Source organism: Mercenaria mercenaria, chromosome 7, assembly GCF_021730395.1.
Source record: "Mercenaria mercenaria strain notata chromosome 7, MADL_Memer_1, whole genome shotgun sequence".
NCBI lineage: Eukaryota > Metazoa > Mollusca > Bivalvia > Venerida > Veneridae > Mercenaria > Mercenaria mercenaria.
In genome coordinates, this window is record NC_069367.1 from 77,047,559 (window position 1) to 77,072,156 (window position 24,598).

General features: G+C 34.6%; 1 protein-coding gene across 3 annotated transcripts in view; it reads right to left on the minus strand.

Moving 5' to 3' along the window:
- The window catches only part of LOC123555212 (mitochondrial intermediate peptidase-like), a 75,922-nt gene that overhangs the window by 15,023 nt on the left and 36,301 nt on the right, over window positions 1-24,598 (minus strand). For all 3 annotated transcript variants that reach the window (XM_053548700.1, XM_053548701.1, XM_053548699.1), the window contains exons 11-14: window positions 23,245-23,297; window positions 22,364-22,511; window positions 19,240-19,317; window positions 17,443-17,647 (exon numbers count right to left, since the gene is read on the minus strand). In XM_053548700.1, coding sequence (XP_053404675.1) covers window positions 17,443-17,647; window positions 19,240-19,317; window positions 22,364-22,511; window positions 23,245-23,297 — 484 coding nt within the window. The remainder of the gene's footprint in view (window positions 1-17,442; window positions 17,648-19,239; window positions 19,318-22,363; window positions 22,512-23,244; window positions 23,298-24,598) is intronic.

The window sequence follows — 24,598 nt, forward strand, 5'->3', positions numbered from 1 at the left end:
TACTGCTGACTTTGTTGTGAACAGATCTACCTCTTGCTGTCCTTGAAAGACTGCATGTACAGTTAAAGACTTTTTCTGTGGTGTAAAAGTAAATTTTACAGTATTTATCTGCATGTTCCAACCTAAATCTAGTGTATTAAACTTTAAGATTTACAAAGTTTAAGGACAAACTTGATTAAATTAATTGGATTATTGTAACAGATGGCTATTATTATATACATGTATAAACATTTAATAAAAGTAATGATACATGCTTTAAATTTTATGTTAAAAAAGCAGATATTAAAGCAGCTGTTCAAACAGATATTATGTATAATTACATGGTTAGGAAAGTAATACTTTTAATACTGCACATGAACTCTTACAGTTAGATCTATCAAAGCACTGAAAGTACAGGAGGATCAATTGTCTCTGAATAACACAAATTGTACACATTACGTGTAAATATCAGGGGAACCTTTTCTAGTGTACAAAGTTTAATGCACACAAAGTTTGACATTAAACCATATTTGTGAACTTAACTTCTGATGTAGGAACGGACGGCTTGCCTTTTGCATTAAGTAATCATATTTCACCATCTTATGACCTATCACAGCAGTATCTTGAATGGTAACCGAGAAGTAGATTTTAACAAAACTGAACTGAAAATTCAAAGCTTGCACAACAGGTAATATTAAGTTAAACGTACCTTTTGTGAAATCAATTCAATATTTATTTATTTATTTATTGTCTGTAAACAATATTATTGCTGAATATAATTACAAACATATTAAAGCTATGTATATTGTAAAGCTTTTGACTGTGGTATATTATGGGTGGGTGTTACACTATAATTTTTACATTTCCTTTTTAGTCACTTTTTATGCAGAGCAGGTATGTTTTTATCCAGTCTACATTTTTTTATACCCAGTAGTAAAATACTCTCCACTGGGACTTGAACCTAGACGTCTTCCTACATGGTGTAAGAAGCATTCTTACATTGAAATATGGAGAGGATTTAGCAAAATGTTGAAACTTGAAATACAATATCAGAAGAATTCAAAACAAATGTATACACATTAGAATGTATAGTTATGCCTGCATGTATTTTCCTCCATCTATTTTATTTCAAGAAATTGAAAATCATGAGATTAATCCAAAATTAAATTCTTCAACCAAATGCAAGTTTAAGAAACTACCTATGTAATTATTTTGAAATAGGATGAGAATTCTTCATAAATACTTTCAAGTCTGTTAGGCAGCATTTTTTAAACCTATAGTTCTCTTGTAAAACTAGAAATACTTCAGTCACTGGTAAAATTCGCAAAAATTGAGTTGTAAGAACATACAAACTGGACACTCTGTCTGTTTTTGGCTCAGGAATATAAAGCAAAAGCACTTAACTGCAGTACCACCTGCAAAATCAAATTTAAGGTGAACATTCATTCCAAGTTATTTCAAAATCCAACCATGCATGAAGAAGAACTTCAATTTGAAATCTGACCCCCAACTGTGACCTTGACCTTTGAGATAGGAACATGGGGTTTATGCATGTCAAATCTTCTCACTTGGATAAACATTCACGCTAAATATAAACAAGATGCATGTAAAAGTTATGATCTGGACAAAATTGGACAGACGGACAGATGCACACACAAACACCTACTCCCTAAAATAATGACTAAGTCCAGCTAGTCGAGCTCATCGCAGGCAACTCATTTCTGTTGATCAGAAGCTTATTGTTTCTTTTATATTTTTGCTTGATCTGGAATTTACACATGTTCAGTTAAAGTTAACTCAGGAACCAATGCTTTTGTAAAATCTTGTTTCAAATCAAAATTTTGTTTGCACATAAGTATCAATATCTTTAGTAAATAACAGGTATCTGTAAGTTTATTCATTAAGAGAGCTGCGTCATGAGAAAACCAACACAGTGGCTTTCTGACCAGCATGAATCCTGACCAAACTCAGGGCGGATATTCACAGGCTGGTCTGGATAAGTGGTGGTTGCAATTGAACTATGTTGGTTTTCTCATGGCGTGGCTCAAGAAATCTTTTACTGGACGGCTACAAAATCCCCTGGCTAGGCATCAAGTTACCGGACAGCTAGACAATTCCTTTAATATTTGCCAAATTTGCCATTGTATTTTCACTATTATGTTTCCTGTAACTTTCCACATAAACGGACAAAAAAAAAAGTAGCAAACTTTTGAAATCATCGCCCGATTTTATATAGGAATGGGACGATTCCTTGGTTAATTGGATCCGATTTGATTACTAGGTGAAACCGGTTTCAATTTTGTAAAACCGCTAATCGCTCTAAAACAATAACAAGAGGACCATGATGGTCCTGAATCGCTCACCTATCCCCAAATGACCCAGTGTTCAACTGAGTATGACGTCGTTATTTCTATTATTTGACATAGTGACCTAGTTTTTGAGCACATGTGACCTAGATATCATCAAGATAAAAAATTCTGACCAATTTTCATGAAGATCCATTGAAAAATATGGCCTCTAGAGAGGTCACAAGGTTTTTCTATTATTTGACCTAATGACCTAGTTTTTGAAGGCACGTGACCCACTTTTAAACTTGACCTAGATATCATCAAGGTGAACATTCTCACCAATTTTCATGAAGATCTCGTGAAAAATATGGCCTCTAGAGAGGTCACAAGGTTTTCTATTTTTCGACTTACTGACCAAGTTTTTGACCGCACATGACCCAGTTACGAACCTGACCTAGATATCATCAAGCTGAACATTCTCACCAATTTTCATGAAGATCCATTGAGAAATATGGCCTCTAGAGAGGTCACAAGTTTTTTTCTATTTTTAGACCTACTGACCTAGTTTTTGACCCCACGTGACCCAGTTTCGAATTTGACTTAGATATCATCAAGATGAACATTCTGACCAATATTCATGAAGATCCATTGAAAAATATGGCCTCTAGAGAGGTCAAAAGGTTTTTCTAATTTTAGATCTACTGACCTAGTTTTTAAACCCACATGACCCAGTTTCGAACTTGACCTAGATATCTTCAAGGTAAACATTCTGACCAATTTTCATGAAGATCCATTGAAAAATATCGCCTCTAGAGAGGTCACAAGGTTTTCCTATTTTTAGACCTACTGACCTAGTTTTTGACCGCACCTGACCCAGTTTCGAACTTGCCCTAGATATCATCAAGGTGAACATTCTGACCAATTTTCATGAAAATCCATTGAGAAATATGGCCTCTAGAGTGGTCACAAGGTTTTTCTATTTTTAGATCTACTGACCTAGTTTTTGAACCCACATGACCCAGTTTCGAACTTGACCTAGATATCATCACGGTGAACATTCTGACCAATATTCATGAAGATCTCATGAAAAATATGGCCTCTAGAGAGGTAACAAGGTTTTTCTATTTTTAGATCTACTGACCTAGTTTTTAACCCCACGTGACCCAGTTTTGAATTTCACCTAGATATCATCAAGATGAACATTCTGACCAATTTTCATGAAGATCCATTGAGAAATATGGACTCTAGAGAGGTCACATGGTTTTTCTATTTTTAGACCTAATGACCTAGTTTTTGACCCTACGTGACCCAGTTTCGAACTTGACCTAGATATCATCAAGATAAACATACTGACCAATATTCATGAAGATCTCATGAAAAATATGGCCTCTAGAGAGGTCACAAGGTTTTTCCATTTTTAGACCTACTGACCTAGTTTTTGACCCCACGTGACCCAGTTTCGAACTTGACCTAGATATCATCAAGGTGAATATTCTGACCAATTTTCATGAAGATCTTTTGAAATATATGGCCTCTAGAGAGGTCACAAGGTTTTTCTATTTTTAGACCTACTGACCTAGTTTTTGATGGCACGTGACCCAGCTTCGAACTTGACCTAGATATCATCAAGATGAACATTCTGACCAACTTTCATAAAGATCCCATGAAAAATGTGACCTCTAGAGTGGTCACAAGCAAAAGTTTACGGACGCACGGACGCACGTACGCACGGACGGACGACGGACGACGGACACCGCGCGATCACAAAAGCTCACCTTGTCACTTTGTGACAGGTGAGCTAAAAATCAAGAATAGTACTTTATCTTTATACATTTCTTTGACAAGCAAATAGACCAACAATATATTTCTGCTAAAACACAGTGAACATAGTCAATAGTCAATAATTTGCTTGTCATGATATATTCAAAATAAAATACACCAAAATATGACTTATTAATTATCACACTGCTTGCAAAGGATAAAGTCCGGAAGTTCCTAAAGTAACCAGCTGCTGGATGTACCTTGACACAGCCGTCAGGAAAGAGAACAGCATTCTAAATATGGTGGCCGATTAAACAAATCGGTTTGATTTCATACAAATAATTAATCGGTTTCAATATTTTGAAATCTTCCCAGCCCTAATTTTAAAGATAAAATATATGTCTCTCAGTATTCATATTGTCCTGTATGTGTTGTCTAGAAGTTCGGTTTTTGGCCCCCTAGTCACTGCTAATTTTAATATTTTCATACCAATGACAATTCATCTTTGTTTTTTTTTCTCTTACTGTGATATTATGTCTGAATACTGAATATGAGACATTACATGTATACATTTCTTTCAGATTTTTAAATTTTAACAATTTTTTCAATGGATTTTCAAAGGTAAAACAGTTTTGAAATATTTGCAATTTTCACATTTTAGTGTTCAAATTTTTTTAAAATAATACATGTAACACCAATAGCGGCAATGTGATGTTCAAAATTTTAGAAAACCAATAGTTAAGCGTTTATAAATAATCCATTTTATTCAAAATACATGTGTAAAGTAAAAACTGATGAATGAATTGCTTGGTTTATAAGCTTTCAATTCATCAAAAAGATATTTCTAAATTTGTGTTTTATGGATGAAAGTTTATGCCGTCAGAAAAACATAACATGGTGGTTGGTTTCTTACAATATCTTGTTTACAGATAAGTACTGATATCTTAAGAAAATAACAGTTAAAACTATATAAAATCATTACTTATTCATTAAGAAATCAATAACATGACAGCTAGAAAATCACCTGAGAATTTGCTAGCTGTCCGGTCACCAGAGGGCGGGTCAAAATAATTTGACATTCATACTGTTTTATATTTGTGACAGGCAATCTTAACATCAAAACTTTAAAAGACCAAAATAATGGAAGATATAAAGCAAAATACACAGTCATGTAAAGTTATTGGTTTTATCACTAAGGCGTAAATTTTTTTTTATTTGTTTCTGGTATCCTGACCTACCCTAAATTTTTCACCCGGCCCTAAATTAATGTTTTTTATGGCCTCTGAGAATATTTTTTTTAACTTTTTAACAAAAAGATGCAAAACTGCACTTTTTAAGCTTTAAATATGGCCAGTGATGTTGATAATCAACTTACTGATGCTCTTATGGCATTAACCCCTTATTTGTTTTCATTTTTTGAACATAATTTCCGAAAAGTCTACCTGATAAAAAAAAAAAAAAATAATAAAAAAATTTCCAAATTACCTACCCTATTTTTTTTAGCATGTTACCGGAAACGAAGAATTTTTTTTAGGCCTAATTCACTTGTGAAGTAACAGTAGATGTTAATCGTGTACAGTACATACATAGGTTTAAATCACCAGAACATTTGTAATTTTGGATATTATTTGATGCTTTTTACATAAATCAATCAAGAATTGAATACCCTTTTGATACATTTAAGTTGCATTTGAATTTATTGCCAATTCCGTGCAATAACTAGCATTTAAAACTATAGCATGGGAAGCGTCAGCAGCGATGAAAGTTTCATTGGAAATCGCTTCAACTATTTTGGTCTTTCGAGTGTTTGACGTGAGTGGGGATATTGCCCATATGAAAAAATATCTCAATATTTCTGAGGACAATGTCAAATTAGTCTGACTACTGAACGCCTAGAACTTAGGCTAGTAGTAGGCATCCAGCTACCAGATGATCAGACACTTCCAATGATAAAATATATATTTACTAATAGCAATTTGTACTACATAATCAGAAACTTTTCTTAAATTCATAGTTGTCTCGGAACTGATTGATGAAAATAATTAACGTTTCCTTCAGTCAAAGAACTATAAAATACAAAGAATGGCAACTGGAGATACATCCGCATCATCGCATGTTAGTGCGTTATCTTATTTCAAAGCGTTTGCCAACTTGATCAATTGTGATCAAATCAACATACGCTTACCTGAAGTATAAAACAGACGGTATGCCTGGCCCTAATAAACAGAATCAAGTCCATTTTTCAAATAACAACTGTTGATTTGCCAGACTTCCAGTCATAAGTTCATTCCTTCCCCATGTAGAAAATACTAATAACAATAAAACAAGAGGGCTCATTTTTACAGAAGCTACATGTCTCATCCTGAGAAATGTTCATTTTTTCAATAGATGGTTTGTAGCTAATATCCTATGATTAATTCTATACTGCAGCCAGTGGAGTTTAGAGTCTTTGGTAATCCTGAAAACTCTGTCATATTTTATTTCATCAAGCACAATACCTATATTGTTATAAAAATCAGCTTTCCATTTTTGCAGTGATTTTGGAAACTCCTCTTTTGATCTAAAATATTTGTAAATATTTTTACATCCTTTACTGTCTTTTGTAATAATTGACAGACAGGTAGGCATGACTGGATTGCAAGTTTTTCGTATATTATGAACACCCTTACTTTCCAAAAAATGTCTAATTGATGCGATAAGGCCATTATACTCAAGAAAGTTTGTTCTAGCATTAAAAGTATTGCAAAATTCTCTATATGTGTAAAACTCATCTTGTGCATTAAGTAGATCACCTATAAAAATAACACCAGCTGTCTGCCATCTTTTATAAAAAACACTAGAGCCTCCAACCTTTATATCTGGATTGTTCCATAAATTTATTAAGGCGTATGCTTTTCCAGTGGTAGGGATTACCTTACACAAGAGAATGTGATAACTATGTATCACATCTTTCCAAAAAGGGTTTAAATCTTGATGTAAAAGTCTTTTGGTAAAATCTGTTCCATTTATGTAAATATATTTTAAAGCAGGACAAATAAATTCTACTAAATTACTAAATTGTCGTAAGAAACTTTAATTCATCTTTTTTGGAAATGTGATGTAATCAAACAATTCTGGTCACAATTATTGACATATATAAATAGTAGTTGTAATACAAACATAGTAGAATTGAGTGCCTCAGATATATTATTTGGCAGTGATAAATATGACAGAATAATGAATATGCTCCTTCTTTCAGCCAAGCAGTTTTTATACTACAATAGAGTTAAGGGTCAAATACCATTATTAGAAGTGTTCAAAAGACAAATAGTTTTGTTTTACCAGACCGAAAAATATACGGCCTCTCAAGTACTTAACTTGACAAAATTTCAAACAGACTGGGAAAAATATAAAAATTTAGTAGAATAAACGTACTGTATTATAAGTAAAATTTATCTTACAGCAACTGTTAAACATTGATTTTGTTTAACCTCCAATTACCATGCTGAAGTTAGATTAGGTTGGTCCATCCTTGATTTTTAGAGCAGTTCATGGCAAAATCTAAGGACCATCACAATAAAAATGCAATTTTAGCAGCCCGAGGTGCAGATCCTGATCAGGCTGCACTGAGGCGCAGAACGGCCTGGCTCTGCACCGATGGCAATCCTTTATAATTCAGTTTAAAGAAGTTAAAGGTTGATTTACATGATAATAAAAGGAAAATGATATCTTTGAGCAACTGTTATAGGCAAATAGTTTTGGATTTTTCTCTTGCTGACACTTAGTTGAGTTTTTTGTCTTTTGTTTTGTCTTTTGTGTGTATAAGTAACCCGCTGGACAGTCCACAGGCAGAGTGTCTTTTCTTGGAAAATCATCAATATAATACAATATACTATATATATGTGTATAAGTATAAACAGGGTTCCGACTTCCACTTAGTCTCTTATTTTTAAACTGTTTCATAAAATCCTCGATTCTACATGCAATGACTATATAGTTGCTTGGGATACCCACTTTTAAACCTTTTTTCTTTCTTGGAACCCTGTAGACACTGAATAAGGAAGTAAGACAGTTTGGTTCGCACTTAGGCCTTTTTGTACTTTTTTCTTTCTTTTTTCTTGGCAGAGGCCCTTTTTTCCTTTTCTTTCTCTGTTTGGGACCTCTTGTTCTCTAATGAGAGGCTTACAAACTAAGAGAAATAATAAGACTGGCTTAAAATTACATAATGACATACATTTTGGTCTGTTTTAGGAAAGATAAATAAGCTGCTTGATAATACCTCTCTCTCTATTAAAAAACCCCCTGTTTCTAGGATTGAAAATTTTTATAACTATTTTGTAAGATTAATCCTTTTGAACAAGGCATTAAATATATTGATTAACATGTGAACTAGGTATTGTAGTTAAACTGATTTATAAATCATTGTGAACTAGGTATTGAATAGTTTGATAACATTGTTACTACACTAAGTATATACTATGCTCTAATATTTGTTTAACTTATATCTATGTTTATATTATGTCTGTAAGATGTGATGCGGGATGGGTCCCCGACCCCATCACATCATGGACGGGGATAATAAATGGGCCCCCTGTGGGCTGAAATTAAAAAAAAAAAAAAATAAATAAAATAAAACAAGAGGGCCATAATGGCCCTATATCGCTCACCTGTCATCATTGCACTTAAGGACAAGAAGGTCAAAAAATCATAATCAAGATCAATCAAAAGAATCATGAGAAAATATAGTTGAAATTTTCTTAAAGGTACAGATATGTCAAAATACACCTATAAACTGGAGGTACCATCCATGTGGCACCACAGGAAAGTGGTCTCAGTTTTTCCCTACGGCCAATAATAAAAATGTTACTAAATAAGTTATTTATAGTAACATAAAAGGGAAGTAATTAAAACAAAAATAAAGAAAAATCTGCCAAATAAAAACAAGAGCACTGCAATGCAAGGCAAATGCAGAGCAATATACACACAAAACAAAAGTCATATGACCTTTTACCCCTAAGTATGACCTTGACCTTGAAGTGAGCCAGCTGAAACACGGCTCTGCATATCCTTTTGATGAGGTGAACATTTGTGTCAGGTTTCTTTGAAATCCTTCAAGGGGTTCAAGAGTCACAGAGTGGAAGTGAAATTCCTAACCAACAGACAGACAGACAGACAGACAGACGGACATGGAGGCGATAACATAATATGTCTCTTAGGGCGTATAAAAAGGAATCGAGATCTTATGGTGATACAAGTTGTGTGCAAGTTTGCTTAAAGGGAATTCCGATAGTTTTTTATGCGCATCTTTCTGCGCAGCCGACATTTTCTATGGAAAACTGAACTGAAGTCAACATTTGTTGAAACATGTTACAGACAGTCTTAAATATGAGGAATCTCGAATGAAATAACATTTTTGATAAGTTTTATCAGTAATCAAATGTTGATACTGGTTTATGTTGTATTGACAAGTATCATGCCTGACAGGTATCTTGCTATTTTTGTGGTTGTGTTTTCAAATCGCATTTTGGTACAAAAACAGTGTTGTTCATATAATGTAAGATAATTGACTTAGTACTGATAAGACAATATCACCTTTCAGATTATTTAGTATTCAATTATAGAAAGAATTAAGAATTTTAAAACTTTTTTTTAACTTCTAGCAGACATACATGTAATCAATTTGGCCAGGTTCGCGCCATTTTCCGTCCGAACAGGTGTTGTATTCTAGCGGTCTTAACATAAAATTTAGCCTGGTGACCCATATATTTTTAGCCATTTTTATGCTCACAATACAATTATCTATACACAAGAAAAATAGGAAAAAATTCTATGAAAGAATTTTTTCAAAATTTAAAAAAATATTCTTCACTATGGATATTTTTCACTGAAAAAAGTTCACAAAAGTAAATATGAAACAATACTTTTTTTTCATTTGTACCCATTATTGTAAGGATAGAGTATTACAAATATGACTATGATATCAAATAAGTATATGATAAAATCTGTAAAAAGAAAAAACTTTATTGTGCCGTCTTGATGTATATTTTGGTTGGTATTTATAAAAAAAGCAGAAAATTATGAAAATGTTGAAAAATCGCTAGCAGTTTCAGCAACAGTGGGTGTGTTCAAAACAATTTTTCACAAAAACAAGCCTGGTGACCTATTGTTTTTATTTGTTCATTGTTTTCAGCACAAATTTTCCTATCATAAATGTGAATTTAAAAAAATTCTATGAAAGAAAAAACTATAGGAATTCTCTTTAAAACCAAATCATAAATAAACCTGCTATTGTGCAGACAAAGTCAAAATAGCTAATTCTGGCCCTATCAGGGGCCATAACTCTGGAACCCATAACGGAATCTGGCCAATTTAAAAAAGGAATCAAGATCTTGTGGTGATACAATTTGTGTGCAAATTTGGTTAAAATCAAATCATAAATGAAGCTGCTATTGTGCAGACAAGGTCAAAATAGCTACTTTTGGCCCTTTCAAGGGCCATAACTCTGAAACCCATTATGGGATCTGGCCGGTTCAAGAAAGGAACCGAGATCTTATGGTGACACAAGTTTTTTGCAAGTTTGGTTAAAATAAAATCATAAATAAAGCTGCTAATGTGCAGACAAGGTCAAAATAGCTAATTTTGGCCCTTTCAGGGGCCATAACTCTGGAACCCATAAGGGGATCTTGCCAGTTCAAGAAAGGAACCAAGATCTTATGGTGATACAAGTTGTGTGCAAGTTTGGTTAAAATAAAATCATAAATGAAACCACTATCGTGCAGACAAGAAATTGTGGACGAATGACAGACGGACGGACGATGGGCGATCACAAAACACCATTATCATTGTAAACAAACATCCGAAATTAATCTAATTTCAAAGCGTTTGCCCACTTATTAATAGTGATCAACAGACGCTTACAATGAGATCTCATTCAGTAGTCACGGGATGTTGGCAAGATTTGTTCTATATGCCTTTCAAGTTGCCGATCTATTCTTTTATATAGCTCTTAGCTTTAGTAAATAAGGCATGGCAGGGGCGATGAAATCTGATTTTGACTTTCTTGTCCGTTTTTGTCATTTGATATTTTTTACTTGTCCGTATGATAGTTATATAGTAAATTCTGGTTAATTTTCACTTGTCTGTACAAGCTTTGGGACAACCTGGGCAATACAGACAATTGAATTTGCCGCCCCTACATGAAGTGTGCTCACTGACTTGTTGTAATTATCAGAATTATAAATAATACATTTACAAAAATCTTGATAACAACTAATCAATTTTACCAGCAATTACTTTATACACTTGCTTTACAGTACATAATACATGTTACTTATTGTATATTAAGTAACGGATCTCTATCAGGGGCGTAGCATGATCAGTTTAGATGTTACTCAAGGGAAGAGTGTGGGGGAGAGGATCGAATCTCCTACTCTGGCTGGGTCTGGGGAGCCTCCCCTGTGGAAACTTTAGAGCAAACCTAGAGAAAGCAGGGTGGCTTCTGTTGACTTCTCTCATCAAAACTATGCTTCCTCAGATTTAAACAAGATATTCACAAATGGCTCGGAATGTAAAGAAAGGTCTATATAAGTTGATGAACGATACAAATTGGGGTCGGTGAGAGGGGTTGGGCTGGTATTTACTAGGCTGTTTATTTATTCAGGATGAAATTTGTTATTCATGAGCTCTTTTTCCAAACAAAAGTTATCTGTTGTATACAAAATTTGCATTCACTATACATTTTACTATGGAAAGACAAAAGCATTAAACATTGCAGTAATAATATCAATGACCGTCCTTTCCAAAGGACAGGAACAACAAAGGGAAGAAATTTAACCAAAAAGAAAAAAAAATTCTTAAAAGGTACAGATATGTCAAAATACACCTAAAAATTGGAGGTACCATCCATGTTGTATCACAGAAAAGTGGTCTCGGTTTTTCCCTACGGTCAATAATAAAAAAGTTACTAAAAATAAGCTATTTATAGTAACATAAAAGGGAAGTAATTAAAAAGAAAATTATTGTAAGTGAACAAAAGAAGGATCTGCCAAATAAATATGTTGACATAAATGAAAATTCAGATCAGTATCTTCATTAGTTACAGAGATATACCCATTTTAATTTGAAATAAAGGGAAGTAATTTGATATAAAATCAGTCCATAGTTATCTACCCTGATTGGCTCAGTCCAACTAATGACAATAATGAAATTTCAAATAAGTCCTATAAGTATTTACTGATATAAATCCATTTTGATTACAATCAGGGGAGGTAATCAGATATAAAATAACTCTGGAACCTATGATTGGATCTGATTTGTCATGGAATCCAAGATTTATTGTTGTTGAAGATATTTTGGAAGTTTGTATCAAATAAAACCATAAATGAAGTCTCTATATGGCTGCAAAAGCCATAATAGCCAATTTTGGACCTTAAGGGGCCATAACTCTGGAACCCATGAGGGAATCTGGCCAGTTCAAGAAAGGAACCAAGATCTTGTAGTGATACAAGTTGTGTGCAAGTTTGGTTAAAATCAAATCATAAATGAAGCTGCTATTGTGCAGACAAGGTCAAAATAGCTAATTTTGGCCCTTTCAGGGGCCATAACTCTGGAACCCATTAAGGGATCTTGCCGGTTCAAAAAAGGAACTGAGATCTTATGGCAACACAAGTTTTGTGCAAGTTTAATTAAATTCAAATCATAAATGAAGCTGCTATTGTGCAGACAAGGTTAAAATAGCTAAATCTGGCCCTTTCAGGGGCCACAACTCTGGAACACATAATGAAATCTGGCCAGTTCAAGAAAGGAACCAAGATCTTATAGTGATACAAGCTGTGTGCAAGTCTGGTTGAAATAAAATCATAAATGAAGCTGCTATTGTGCAGACAAGGTCAAAATAGCTAATTCTGGCCCTTTCAGGGGCTATAACTCTGGAACCTATAATGGAATCTGGCCAGTTCAAGAAATGAACCAAGATCTTATGGTGATACAAGTTGTGTGCCAGTTTCGTAAAAATCAAATCATAAGTAAAGCTGCTATTTTGCAGACAAGCTCAAAATAGCTAATTTTGGCCCTTTCAGGGGCCATAACTCTGGAACCCATAATGGGATCTGGCCAGTTCAAGAAAGGAACCGAAATCTTATGGTGATACAAGTTGTGTGCAAGTTTGGTTAAAATAAAATCATAAATGAAACCACTATCGTGCAGACAAGAAATTGTTGAAGGACGGACGCACGGACTGACGACGGACGAAGGGTGATCACAAAAGCTCACCTTGTCACTATGTGACAGGTGAGCTAATAAAAACCAGGAACTGTATTTTTATCGGAAGGCGAATTATAGTTGAATTATAGTTCAACGTGGGCGGGTCTTTTTTACTGTGACTAAAAGATCGGTATCTTGACATTTATTTTGATTTTCTGCTACTCCTGGAAAGCAAATCAGTTATTTTTGTAGCAAGCTGTCGTAAAATTGAAAGGTATTTTTGTGCGTTTATATGGGCATGAACCACACTGGAAGGCTTCTTGCCAATCAATCAAAAGAATAGCTAGCGTGATTCATGAATTTGCAAGAAGTCCCAGAAAATAGCATTCAATTCTTAAATAAAGTACACATGTGTGCATACCTGTTACAACAGAATATATGCAAATCACCTTGCAATAAATACTCTAAACTGCCTAGGACGTGATTAGGCTGCTGAGGACAAACTTTGACTTATGCACAATTTCAAAACAGAAAAAAATGATGAAGCTATTTCAACAGATTCTTATTTCCTTTCTTCAAGTGCACATTTCCTTTATTATCATTTCGTGAACTTGGATTTTATATTTCAGCCTAAACATCTTTCACAAGACTTTTGTCGCTGTATCATTATTTACTTGATTTCCAAGGATGTAGAGATAATTTTTTTGAAAATCAATGTTTATGGCAAGGACGATTGTTATATTAAAATGCAACATGCAACTTGTAAACATTGTAAACATGCAACAGGTGGCTAAAATAACCTTGGTCTAAAAATCAATATAATGCTTACAACATTATTCTTTAACTGCAATATTTAAACAAAAGGGCCATGATGGCCCTATATTGCTCACCTGTTATCACTGCACTTAAGGACAAGTCTTCAAGGTCAGAAGATCATAATGAAGATCAATCAAAAGAATTATGAGAAAATAGAGTTGAAATTTTCTTAAAGTAACTTTGAATAAAATTATTCTCAAATCAGGCCAGAAGTTTCATACAAGAAGATTTTATTTTAAAGTTTTCTATATGGCCATATAGGGATAATGAGTGTCTCCTTCGGGCCGCCATGTTTTTCGTAGAATGAAAATTATCTCAAGGAATTTGGTAGAAGGTCATCCAAGGCACATTTGTGTAAAATTATTTTGAAAACGGACCAGTAGCTTTTGAGAAGATTTTCAAAGTTTTCTATATAGCCATATAGGGAAAACAAGCCCCCCCCCACCCTCCCCTATCAGGGGCCAAAACTACAGAACCCATGACAGGATCTGGCCTGTTCAAAAAAGGAACCAATATCTCGTGGTGATACAAGTTGTGTGCAAGTTTGGTTAAAATCAAATCATAAATGAAGCTGCTATTGTACAGACAAGGTCAAAATAGCTAATTCTGGCCCTTTCAGGGGCCATAACTCTGAAAAACCATTATGGGATCTGGCCAGTCCAAGAAAGGAACCAAGCTCTTATGGTGACACAAGTTTTGTACAAGTTTGATTAAATTCAAATCATAAATGAAGCAGAAAATAGCTAATTCTGGCCCTTTCAGGGGCCATCACTCTGGAACCCATAATGGAATCTGGCCAGTTCAAAAAAGGAACCGAGAACTTATGGTTATACAAGTTGTGTGCAAGTTTGGTTAAAATAAAATCATAAATGAAGCTGCTATTGTGCAGACAAGGTCAAAATAGCTAATTCTGGCCCTTTCAGGGGCCATAACTCTGGAACCCATCATGGAATCTGGCCGGTTCAAGAAAGGAACCAAGATCTTATGGTGATACAAGTTGTGTGCAAGTTTGGTAAAAATCAAATCATAAATAAAGCTGCTATTGTGCAGACAAGGTCAAAATAGCTAATTTTGACCCTTTCAGAGGCCATAACTCTGGAACCCATAATGGGATCTGGCCGATTCAAGAAAGGAACTGAGATCTTACGGTGATACAAGTTGTGTGCAAGTTTGGTTTAAATAAAATCAGAAATGAAACCACTATCGTGCAGACAAGAAACTGTTGACGCACGCAGACGCACTGACGCACAGACGACGGACGATAAATTTTGGGAAATGGGTGTCAGGGCATAAAAAGAAGGTGACTGGTGTTGAAACTTTGTTTCTCTATACTCTCCCTTCCCACGACTGGGTGAAGTAGGGATGAGTAGGTGCCAGGTCTTAGCATAATGAGCCAGAAAGTATATTTATAAGGTAGAAATTAATGAATTATATATGACTGATGTTGATTGTTATACTATAGCAATGCGGATAACAAAGCCTAAAATTTAGTGTTAATTTATGAATTTGTTCTTTTTGCTCCCGTTGATTCTCTTTGATTATGGGATAGATAATTTTGTTTGAGCGTAGCGAAATAGGAAATAATTAACAAATAATCAAGGTCTTCGTGTGTTTTACCTTCTAATTTACCACGGTTCAGAGTTCAGATGGGTAGGAATTGAACCACGAAGGCATTGGCCCGAGTGGTTAAATACTGAATCATCTAAACCATGGTAAATTAGACAATAAATCACAACATTTCCTTATTTGTTTAACTGGAAATCAAATCGAGCCATGTTAAAATACTTGGGAATTCATACTTGTTACAGACACAGTTGTTTATCCTTCTAAATTTTACTAGTGATGGACAACTGCCATTAAGCAAATTGTTCTTAATATGGTCAATAGCAGCTATAGTATATATGCATCTGAAATCATGTGTGTATTTATAATTTTAAATATATTTAGATTTAAATAAGTATTTACAATAACAAGTGCAAGTGGAGCAAGGAAAAACAAAATTTAGAAATTTTGATAGAAATTTTGATAAAAGAGCATGCAATAGCAGTCTGCCCTCACAAAAACTTATAACAAAATCTACTCCTGGTCAGTTTAATTGCTTCTATGGAGTTTTTAGCCTTTTTATTTTTATTTTTTTTTTTATCTTAAATGACACTCAGCTGAGTAACCGAGTATGCCACGCTATGCGCATGTCTATTCTCTAACCAATTTCATTAAAATTGGGGACAAACTGACTGGGGCTAAATTACGCCTTCATCCTGCATAAACAGAAATTAACAAACTACAGCAGAGTCTACAGCATTTACAGATTAAATCAGCATGTCTGTTGTACAATAAAGTTATGATTTGCCTGACGGTTTGAAAAGTTGGAATGAGATATTAACCTCTTTTTGTTCGTGGAAAAATGTGTTTCTAACATGTATGCAAAGGACGTAAATGAAACTAAGGGAGGTAACTTTTTAAAGCCGAATCGTACCACAGCTGTTTTCCTTGCTATCTCTGACTGTTTTTTGTTTTGTTTTTTTTTCAGTTCAATAAAATCTTATCGATCAAACTCGCAACAGAAAAGACTCTTTTAAGTTATCTGTAATCTTTAAACAACGTTAAAGGATCAGTCTGTGCTGTAAACAAAGCTGGCATCGTAGGTTTGTCGGTGACCTAGTTTTCGCGCATTACTATGTCACTGCAGTCAGAAATACACAACAGAAATGTATGTAATAAAACTTGGAAAATACGTTCAGAATTTCTTGTTTTGGACGTTCAACAGCTGAAAATACAATCGTGCCAGAATAATTATATTTTGATGGTTGACATAATCTATGGCATGGAACTACTTTCCGCACTATTTTGTTCGGTTTGCAGTAAGGAAATTTCTGCATTGTTAACTTTGGATCGATTGTGAGACAATCGATCCAATAAAGGGAGCTAATGAAAAAACAATTTTTTTTTGTTTTTTAGTTGGATTTAACGTTGCATCGACACATGATAGGTCATATGGCGACTTTCCAGCTTTAATGGTGAAGGAAGACCCCAGGTGTCCCCCCATGCATTATTTCATCATGAGGCACATGCGTAGAACCACCGACCTTCCGTAAGCCAGCTGGATGGCTTCCTCACATGAAGAATTCAATGCCCCGAGTGAGGCTCGAACCCACATCGATGAGGGGCATGTGATTTGAAGTCAGCGACCTTAACCACACGGCCACGGAGGCCCCTAATGAAAAAACAATGGCTTCATTAAAACTTTCTTCTATGTTAATCTATATTTAAACCTTTGACAAATATTAGAGAAAACAATAACAGGAAACAGGATCTAACTACTAGAAATTAATACATTTTACGTCCGCAACAAAAAATGTGGCAGCCACATTATTAACAAAGGCATTATGAACTTTTAATGTATTCAACATTAAAGCACCTGTGACATGTTGATATTGGGTCCGTCCTAACATAGAATGCATCGCATGTCCAAACTCGTGGAACAAGTTCTCAAGCTGGGCTGGGGTGAGCAGGGTGGGGGTGAATGTTCCTGGGAACGTGAAGTTCAGATGTAGTACAACAATTGGTAACTGGTATTCTCCATCTTCCTTCATTCTACCACCATGTATAGTGAAATGGCAATCCTGCAAAGTGCAAATAGATTCTAGGATAGGGCCGAATTATCTATATATAAACTGTTTTAAAAAAACATACATTTTGGCACAGTAACATGCTTCAAAGAAAACTTCCTTGATAAAATTCAGGTACATTGTATTTTTTCAAGCGTTTTTTCAAGCACAATATAGGGATGGGAACGAATACTGAAATCAATATTCGAATATTCGGTTTGCAATATTCGAATATATTCAGCATTTTTAATGACAGCATTAAATTCTTATTAAGTGATTGGCATATACACAAATTTCGCTGTTTAAAACGAGAATCATTGTACGTAATAAGGCCTAAAAATGTTTGTTCCAACCTAGTTAAGCCCGCCATCCTATCATTTTATTTCACGATTCTGTCAGTATAGTCATGAACATATTTAACTAATCCAGTGTTTTAGCTTCAAAATGATAAAAGACTTTCAAATCGATTATAATTCATACAGTCGCAAGTTCGCAAATTTATCTAAAAGTAGCAGGTCGTCCAATTTAAGCATGTGTCGCGCTTTTGTATGATCGCCACCATTTTGAATTTTTTCAATCAGCGTCTAAAAAGCCAATAAACTTAACAAAGGCAGACTTGCACCTCCTTCAACATGATCTTATGCATCGATTATATGTTATTTCTTGATTTCATTATAAACTACTTCGAAATTTATTTCAAATACGGCCGATTTCAATAAATGAGTTGCCCGGGCGCTGTGGATGAAAACCGATTCTGCGGACGGTCTGAAATGTCGTACAAAATATTGTAAAAAGATCACCAATATCTAAAAGTTTGGTACTGTTTTCGAAATTTTTTTTATTAAATTTGTTAGATGAAACAGGCGGCAATAAAAATGAACAAAAGATAAAAAGGCATCACATTTACACCTGTTGCAAACTGTTAATCCGTAACGTTGACCCTTGCCAATTATGCATTGCAATTTTCTTGTCAATTGGACGATTTTTGACATGCATCACATTTATGCCTATTGCAAACTGTAAATCGGTAACGGATGTCCCTGCCAATTATGCATTGCAATTTTCTTGTTATTTTGGACATCTTTTGATACGTGATAAACAAACATGACAGAAAAAACAGTTTTATTCTGCAGAATAAGCATGCTTATATTGCACAAAATCAATGGTTATACTTATTTTGAAAAAAACTATATATCAGTTTACGAATATTCAAATTTGATTTTCATATTCGAACAATTTCCGAATATTCGAATATTCATTCCCATCCCTAATATATACCATAATTCTATTTTCAAGGAATATAATTTTGATGTCACTTCAAAAACATAAGATATCAAAGAACATGTTGACAGTTCATCAATCAGTATCAGCATGTAGATATTCAAATGGTGTTTAATTTCAAAGATTTCCTAGGTCTGTGCAAACCCAGCATTTTGTCTACCATCAAATCATTTAACTTCATGAACATAAAAGTTTGCGAGGTGCTTCTTCTTTATAAGTCTCATTAAAAACATGTACTTCATTTCTGCAGCAGCACTTAAATACCTCGATTAAGATCAAGAAATTCGTAGCAGTATTAACTACTTCTTAAAACAATGAGCTAATACCTGATTGGGTTTATCACTTCTGTCGAAAAAATCACAGTAAATATATCCCAGAGTACCTTCTGTTCTATGCTCCACCGCCTACAAGTACATATATCTCAATGTTAGCTTGATGTTTATATTTTCCCATTTGATATAAATAGTGTTTTTCTGACAATTTTTTCTGACAAATCACAATGTAGTTTAGTTGTAACAGTGAGCACATGCCCAGCTTAATGTGCTGCCTCACTAGAATATGACAGTGTAGATTTATAACATGATACTCCGCCTAGACTCCAGGCTGACCACCCTAGAACTACCCACATAATGCTGAGTGCTATGTGAGGAAGCTGCAAGTATCGTATTTATACAGCATTCAGTATGACCTAGCTAGGGCCTGAATCCTAATCTCCCTTATGTGAGGTCCCACTGCACCACCACTATAACTTCTTGTTGTTTAGGTTAAAAATGTGAACACAAACAGATACAGGGAAAAAAAATCTGTATTAGTTGCATTAAACATGTTCTATAAGTATCCTATAGTTTAACTGAAAGTTTAATTACTCATAAATGATCTATGGTTTGAAACTACCAAGGCATTTTGATTCATTTTTTATACATCTAAATTATATACAATTATCTTCTACAGTAACATTCCTAGTTAGATATTTTGTTTCATAATAAATATTGCAATAAGGAGTTTCAAAACAACAGTATGGCTCATCTGAACCAGTTTCGACTCCAGATGACAGTTCCAAAACTGGTCTCAATTCATTAAGGCAAATATTCTGATTAAATTTTATGATATAAGATATAATGTAGAAAATTATGCCTATATAGTCTGAACAAGGTTTTCTATAGTTTGACTTAGTAGCATAGTTCTTTCTCAAGATATCCTAGTTTCAAACTTGACCTAAATTTTACAAATACAAACATTCCAATCCGGTTTCATAATGATCAGGTAGAAAATAAGGCCTCTAAGGGCATAAACAAACCCTTTATATTACCTGTATTTGACCTTGTGACCTCATTAATATTTTCTGACCAAGTTTCATGGAGATCATGTAAAAGAAATGGCATTTGGCATGATATATCAGTTTATTTTCTGTAATACTAACTAATGACCTATCTTTTTTATCCCAGATAACTCAGTTTTAACCTAGAATTCATACAGATTATGACCAAGTTTGATAAAACTGGGCCAAAATTAGAGTGTTAACAGTACAATTGTAGACAACAGATGACATATGACAGACACCGTCAGACACAGGGTGATTAAAATTATAGCTTTCCTTGAGTACTTTGTTTTTCTTGTCATATTATAAATTAGAACATTTATTACCCTATTCTATAAACTTAATACTTTATATTATAAACATTATACAAGATATTTAACACTAAGCCTAACTCTTCCCCTACACTATTATATTTCAGTTTTCAGCATGATAGTATGCTAAACATCGTTTCTCGATTCTGTACAAGTACTTTTTTCAGAAGTAACTGATAACTTCTCAGTATGAATCAATGAACCTCAGAGGTATTGTCTTAATCAAACAAATTTGTCTCAGAAAACAAGAGGGTCATGATGGCCCTATATTACTCACCTACTCAAAGGGGTACATGATTTCTTGGCAGATGACCTCTTCAAGATGCTTTATGCCAAATATCTAAGCTCTATCCTTTGAGGCTTTAGACAAGAATATTTCTTTTTAATTTTCCTATGTAAGTCTATGTGAAACAAGTTAACACCGTGGGTGGGCAAATTTTGACTTCAGGGGCTTGATTCAACAACCTTGATAGAGGACCACCAGATGATGCTATATACCAAATGTTTAAGCTCAAGGGCTGAAGGTTTTAGAAAAGAAGATTTTCAAAGTTTTTCCTATATTTCATTGTAGTAAAATACCACAGACTCTACCGGGGATCAAACCCCGGACCTCGTGATCTGAAGGCGGACACTCTAAACACGTCGCTAAAGGATTAACCCAACAGCAAGGCTTTTGGAAGTGGCCTTATATACCTACAACCACTACATTCCTCTCCTCTCTAACATTGAAGGACCAGGCATCAACTGAACCTCCTATCAATTTCTAGCCTGAGGCATCAACTGATCCTCCTATCAGTTTCTAGCCAAAGGCATCAACTGAACCTCCTATCAGTTTCTAGCCCGAGGCATCAACTGAACCTCCTATCAGTTTCTAGTCTCATCCAAATGCATGAATCCGTCACCCATCCTTGTCGCCATTGTAGTAAAATACCACAGACTCTACCGGGGATTGAACCCCAGACCTCGTGATCTGAAGGCGGACACTCTAACCACGTCGCTAAAGTTGGACCAACTTTGACCCCCGGGGGCATGATTTCAACAAACCTAGTACAAGACCATTAGCTGATGCTACAAATATTTAACTTCAAGAGCTTGAAGTTTTAGTAAATAATTTTGTTTAAAAAAGAAGATTTATAAGGCATAAAGTGAACAATTTGGTAGAGGAATACTACACAATACTACATGTTAAATATCTAAGCTTTAGCCCTGACATTTCAGACAAGAAGATTTTTAAATTTTTCCTTATTTAAACCTATGTTAAACAAATGAACTGCTGGATGAGGCCAATTCTGAACCCAGGAGCCTGATTTGAACAAATCTGGTAGAGGACCATTGAACAATGCCACACACTTCATAGCTAAACTCTCAGCCTTGCGATTCTAGATAAGAAAAAAATGAACTTTTTCCTTTTGGTTGACATTGAAACCAGAACTCTGCATGAAATGGAATTTCTTTAAAAACTTTGGTAGAGGACCACCTAATAAACATCCAGGACAAGTTTCATCAAGTTGAACATCTTCCTAATGGTTTTTGAAGAGATGTTGTATAGGATGTACGGGTTAACAGATGGATGGATGACTGATGACGGGTGGTGAGTGATTATAATAACTCACAATGAACACTTAGTGCTCAGGTGAGCTAAACATTGGTTTATCCTGGTGACCAAAGATTTTGGACTGGTTCTCTTGTGCTTTTCTGGAAAAGACCCTAAGATTACACACTGAGTTTAAAGCACTGGAGCTAAAAAGGTGTATTTTTCACAGTTCAATACAAAGACAGGTCAACATATATATTTTGCTGACAAGTTCCAACAAAACTTACCAGTTTATAGACATCATAATGCCAGACCTCCCCTGCCTCTGGTTGCAAGTTCTCAAGTGTCACATCAAACAAACTTTGAAACAACATGTTGAGTCCTTCCATGCACACACCCAACGAGAAATAGTTTGATATATTTTCTTCATCATAACTGTAATGAACAAATCCACTTATTCCAGTGTGTAAAATGTACTGCAAATTGGGTAATATTTGTGAGAGTTGTTTTTCTAATATTCACTGTGTGACTCTGGTATGAAAATAAATAAAGTTTATCCCTCAAACAAAAATAAGTTAAATTTGGAGTTTGAAAACCAGTCTAAATACTAATGCATTTGGCTGTTTTCGAGCAGTTTTTAAACTGACCAATAGCATGGCAGCATTCGAGACTGATCACTAGATTGAGCTTTATAACAACTGAGCTAGACTGCATTTTTAAAAATTGAGCTGAAGTAGCAAGCAGACTTAGGAATAATATGGGAAAATATCAACAGATATATATCTATACGTAATATGTCCTTGAACTTGTAATGGATTCTCTGACTATCACAGGGCCCACACTGGTCTGAAAAAAGTTTGAGCCACTTTTACACTGTCGGTTGCGGAGAGAGTGCGGGAGGTCCCTCGTCGAAAATTTTTGTAGTTTCCATTATCAAATGGTGATATTCAACCAGTCAAAATTCTAGAAAGGTCACGATTCAGAATAAACAAATAAATATTACGTAGAAATTTCCATTTCACTGCTTGCGATTTTATGAGTCACTTTTATCGCAAATTAGCCAATTGGCTCAAGTGGCGTATGACAGCGTGGGCCCTGTGTCAAATGTAACAAAGCAGATGACAGATAACTTTTACATGTAAAACAATGTGAGCATCCTTATACTTACAGTTTTCTTCTGCATGTGCTTGTAAAGTACGGTGGATCCCATGGCATTATATCCTGAAAGCAATTGTATTATACCGATGAACAGCAATATTACATGCTCTTCTATATATTGATAACATCAGAAAATATCATTATAACAAACTCATTTTTAGTAAATTCTTTAATGGAGCTTTCAACGTCACTATATTTCTAAAATGACATGTTAATTTCTTATCAGGTGTGTGAATTTATTTAATGTGTTTTCTCACATTAACTAGAAATGTCACAGGAGTGACGAATACTCCCACAATACGGTCTTGTCGCAGAAGAATGGCAACCGTAAGAAAGACATGGCCACAAGAAGGTGCAATTTAAACTGAACTTGACCTGTATTTTATAGTGTTATACATGTGTACCAAAATTTATCTCAATCTGTCAAGCCTTTTGTGAGTTATTGTCCGGCAACCATGAGTTTGACAAATTTTAAGTTTGAAAGGGGCCATAACTACATACATAATTGGTGGTCGTAGCCAAAGTTGAACTTTATCTGTATTTTATGATGTTACACCTGTATACCAAAAACATTTAAATCTGTCAAGAACTATCACTGGAGTGTTTAATGACTCCAGTGGTGGATGAATATTGCACAATAGCTTGAGTCTGTGTTAAAAAATGTCAAATAATAAGAGAGGTACAGATAAAGTGTATCAAAACACTATATACCGGTAAGTATAATTCTAAGCAAAAAGTGGGCATAATTCATGAAATATTGGTGCAAGAGTTACGCACCTTGTGTCATATGATGTGAGTGATGATGTGGAACAACTACTTCAAGTTTGAAACAAATGCATTTCGTAATAACTGCGATATAGTGAAAATGCATCAAAATTAACCTTAAATTCTAAGTAAAAGGGGGCATAATTCATGAAATATTGGCATCAGTTATGCACCTTGTGTCATATGATGTGGGTGATAAGGTGGAACATCTATTTTAAGTTTGAATCAAATCTAGATAGCAATAACTGAGATATAGTGAAAATGCATCAAAATCAACCTTAAATTCTAAGTAAAAGGGGGCATAATTCATGAAATATTGGTGTCAGAGTTATGCACCTTGTGTCACATGATGTGGGTGATAAGGTGGAACATCTATTTTAAGTTTGAATCAAATCCATATAGTAATAACCGAGATATAGATTTCGGGACGTGACGTGATCAACGGGATGTGACGCAACAAAACTGGCTCCCCCCACACACTCAAACATGTTTAGTGGTGGTATAAAAAGTTCATTACATTGACAATGGTATCTTTGCTTTTAGACAGTGTGCTCCATTATTCTGCGATTTGACAGTAAAATGGATTTATGTCTCAATTA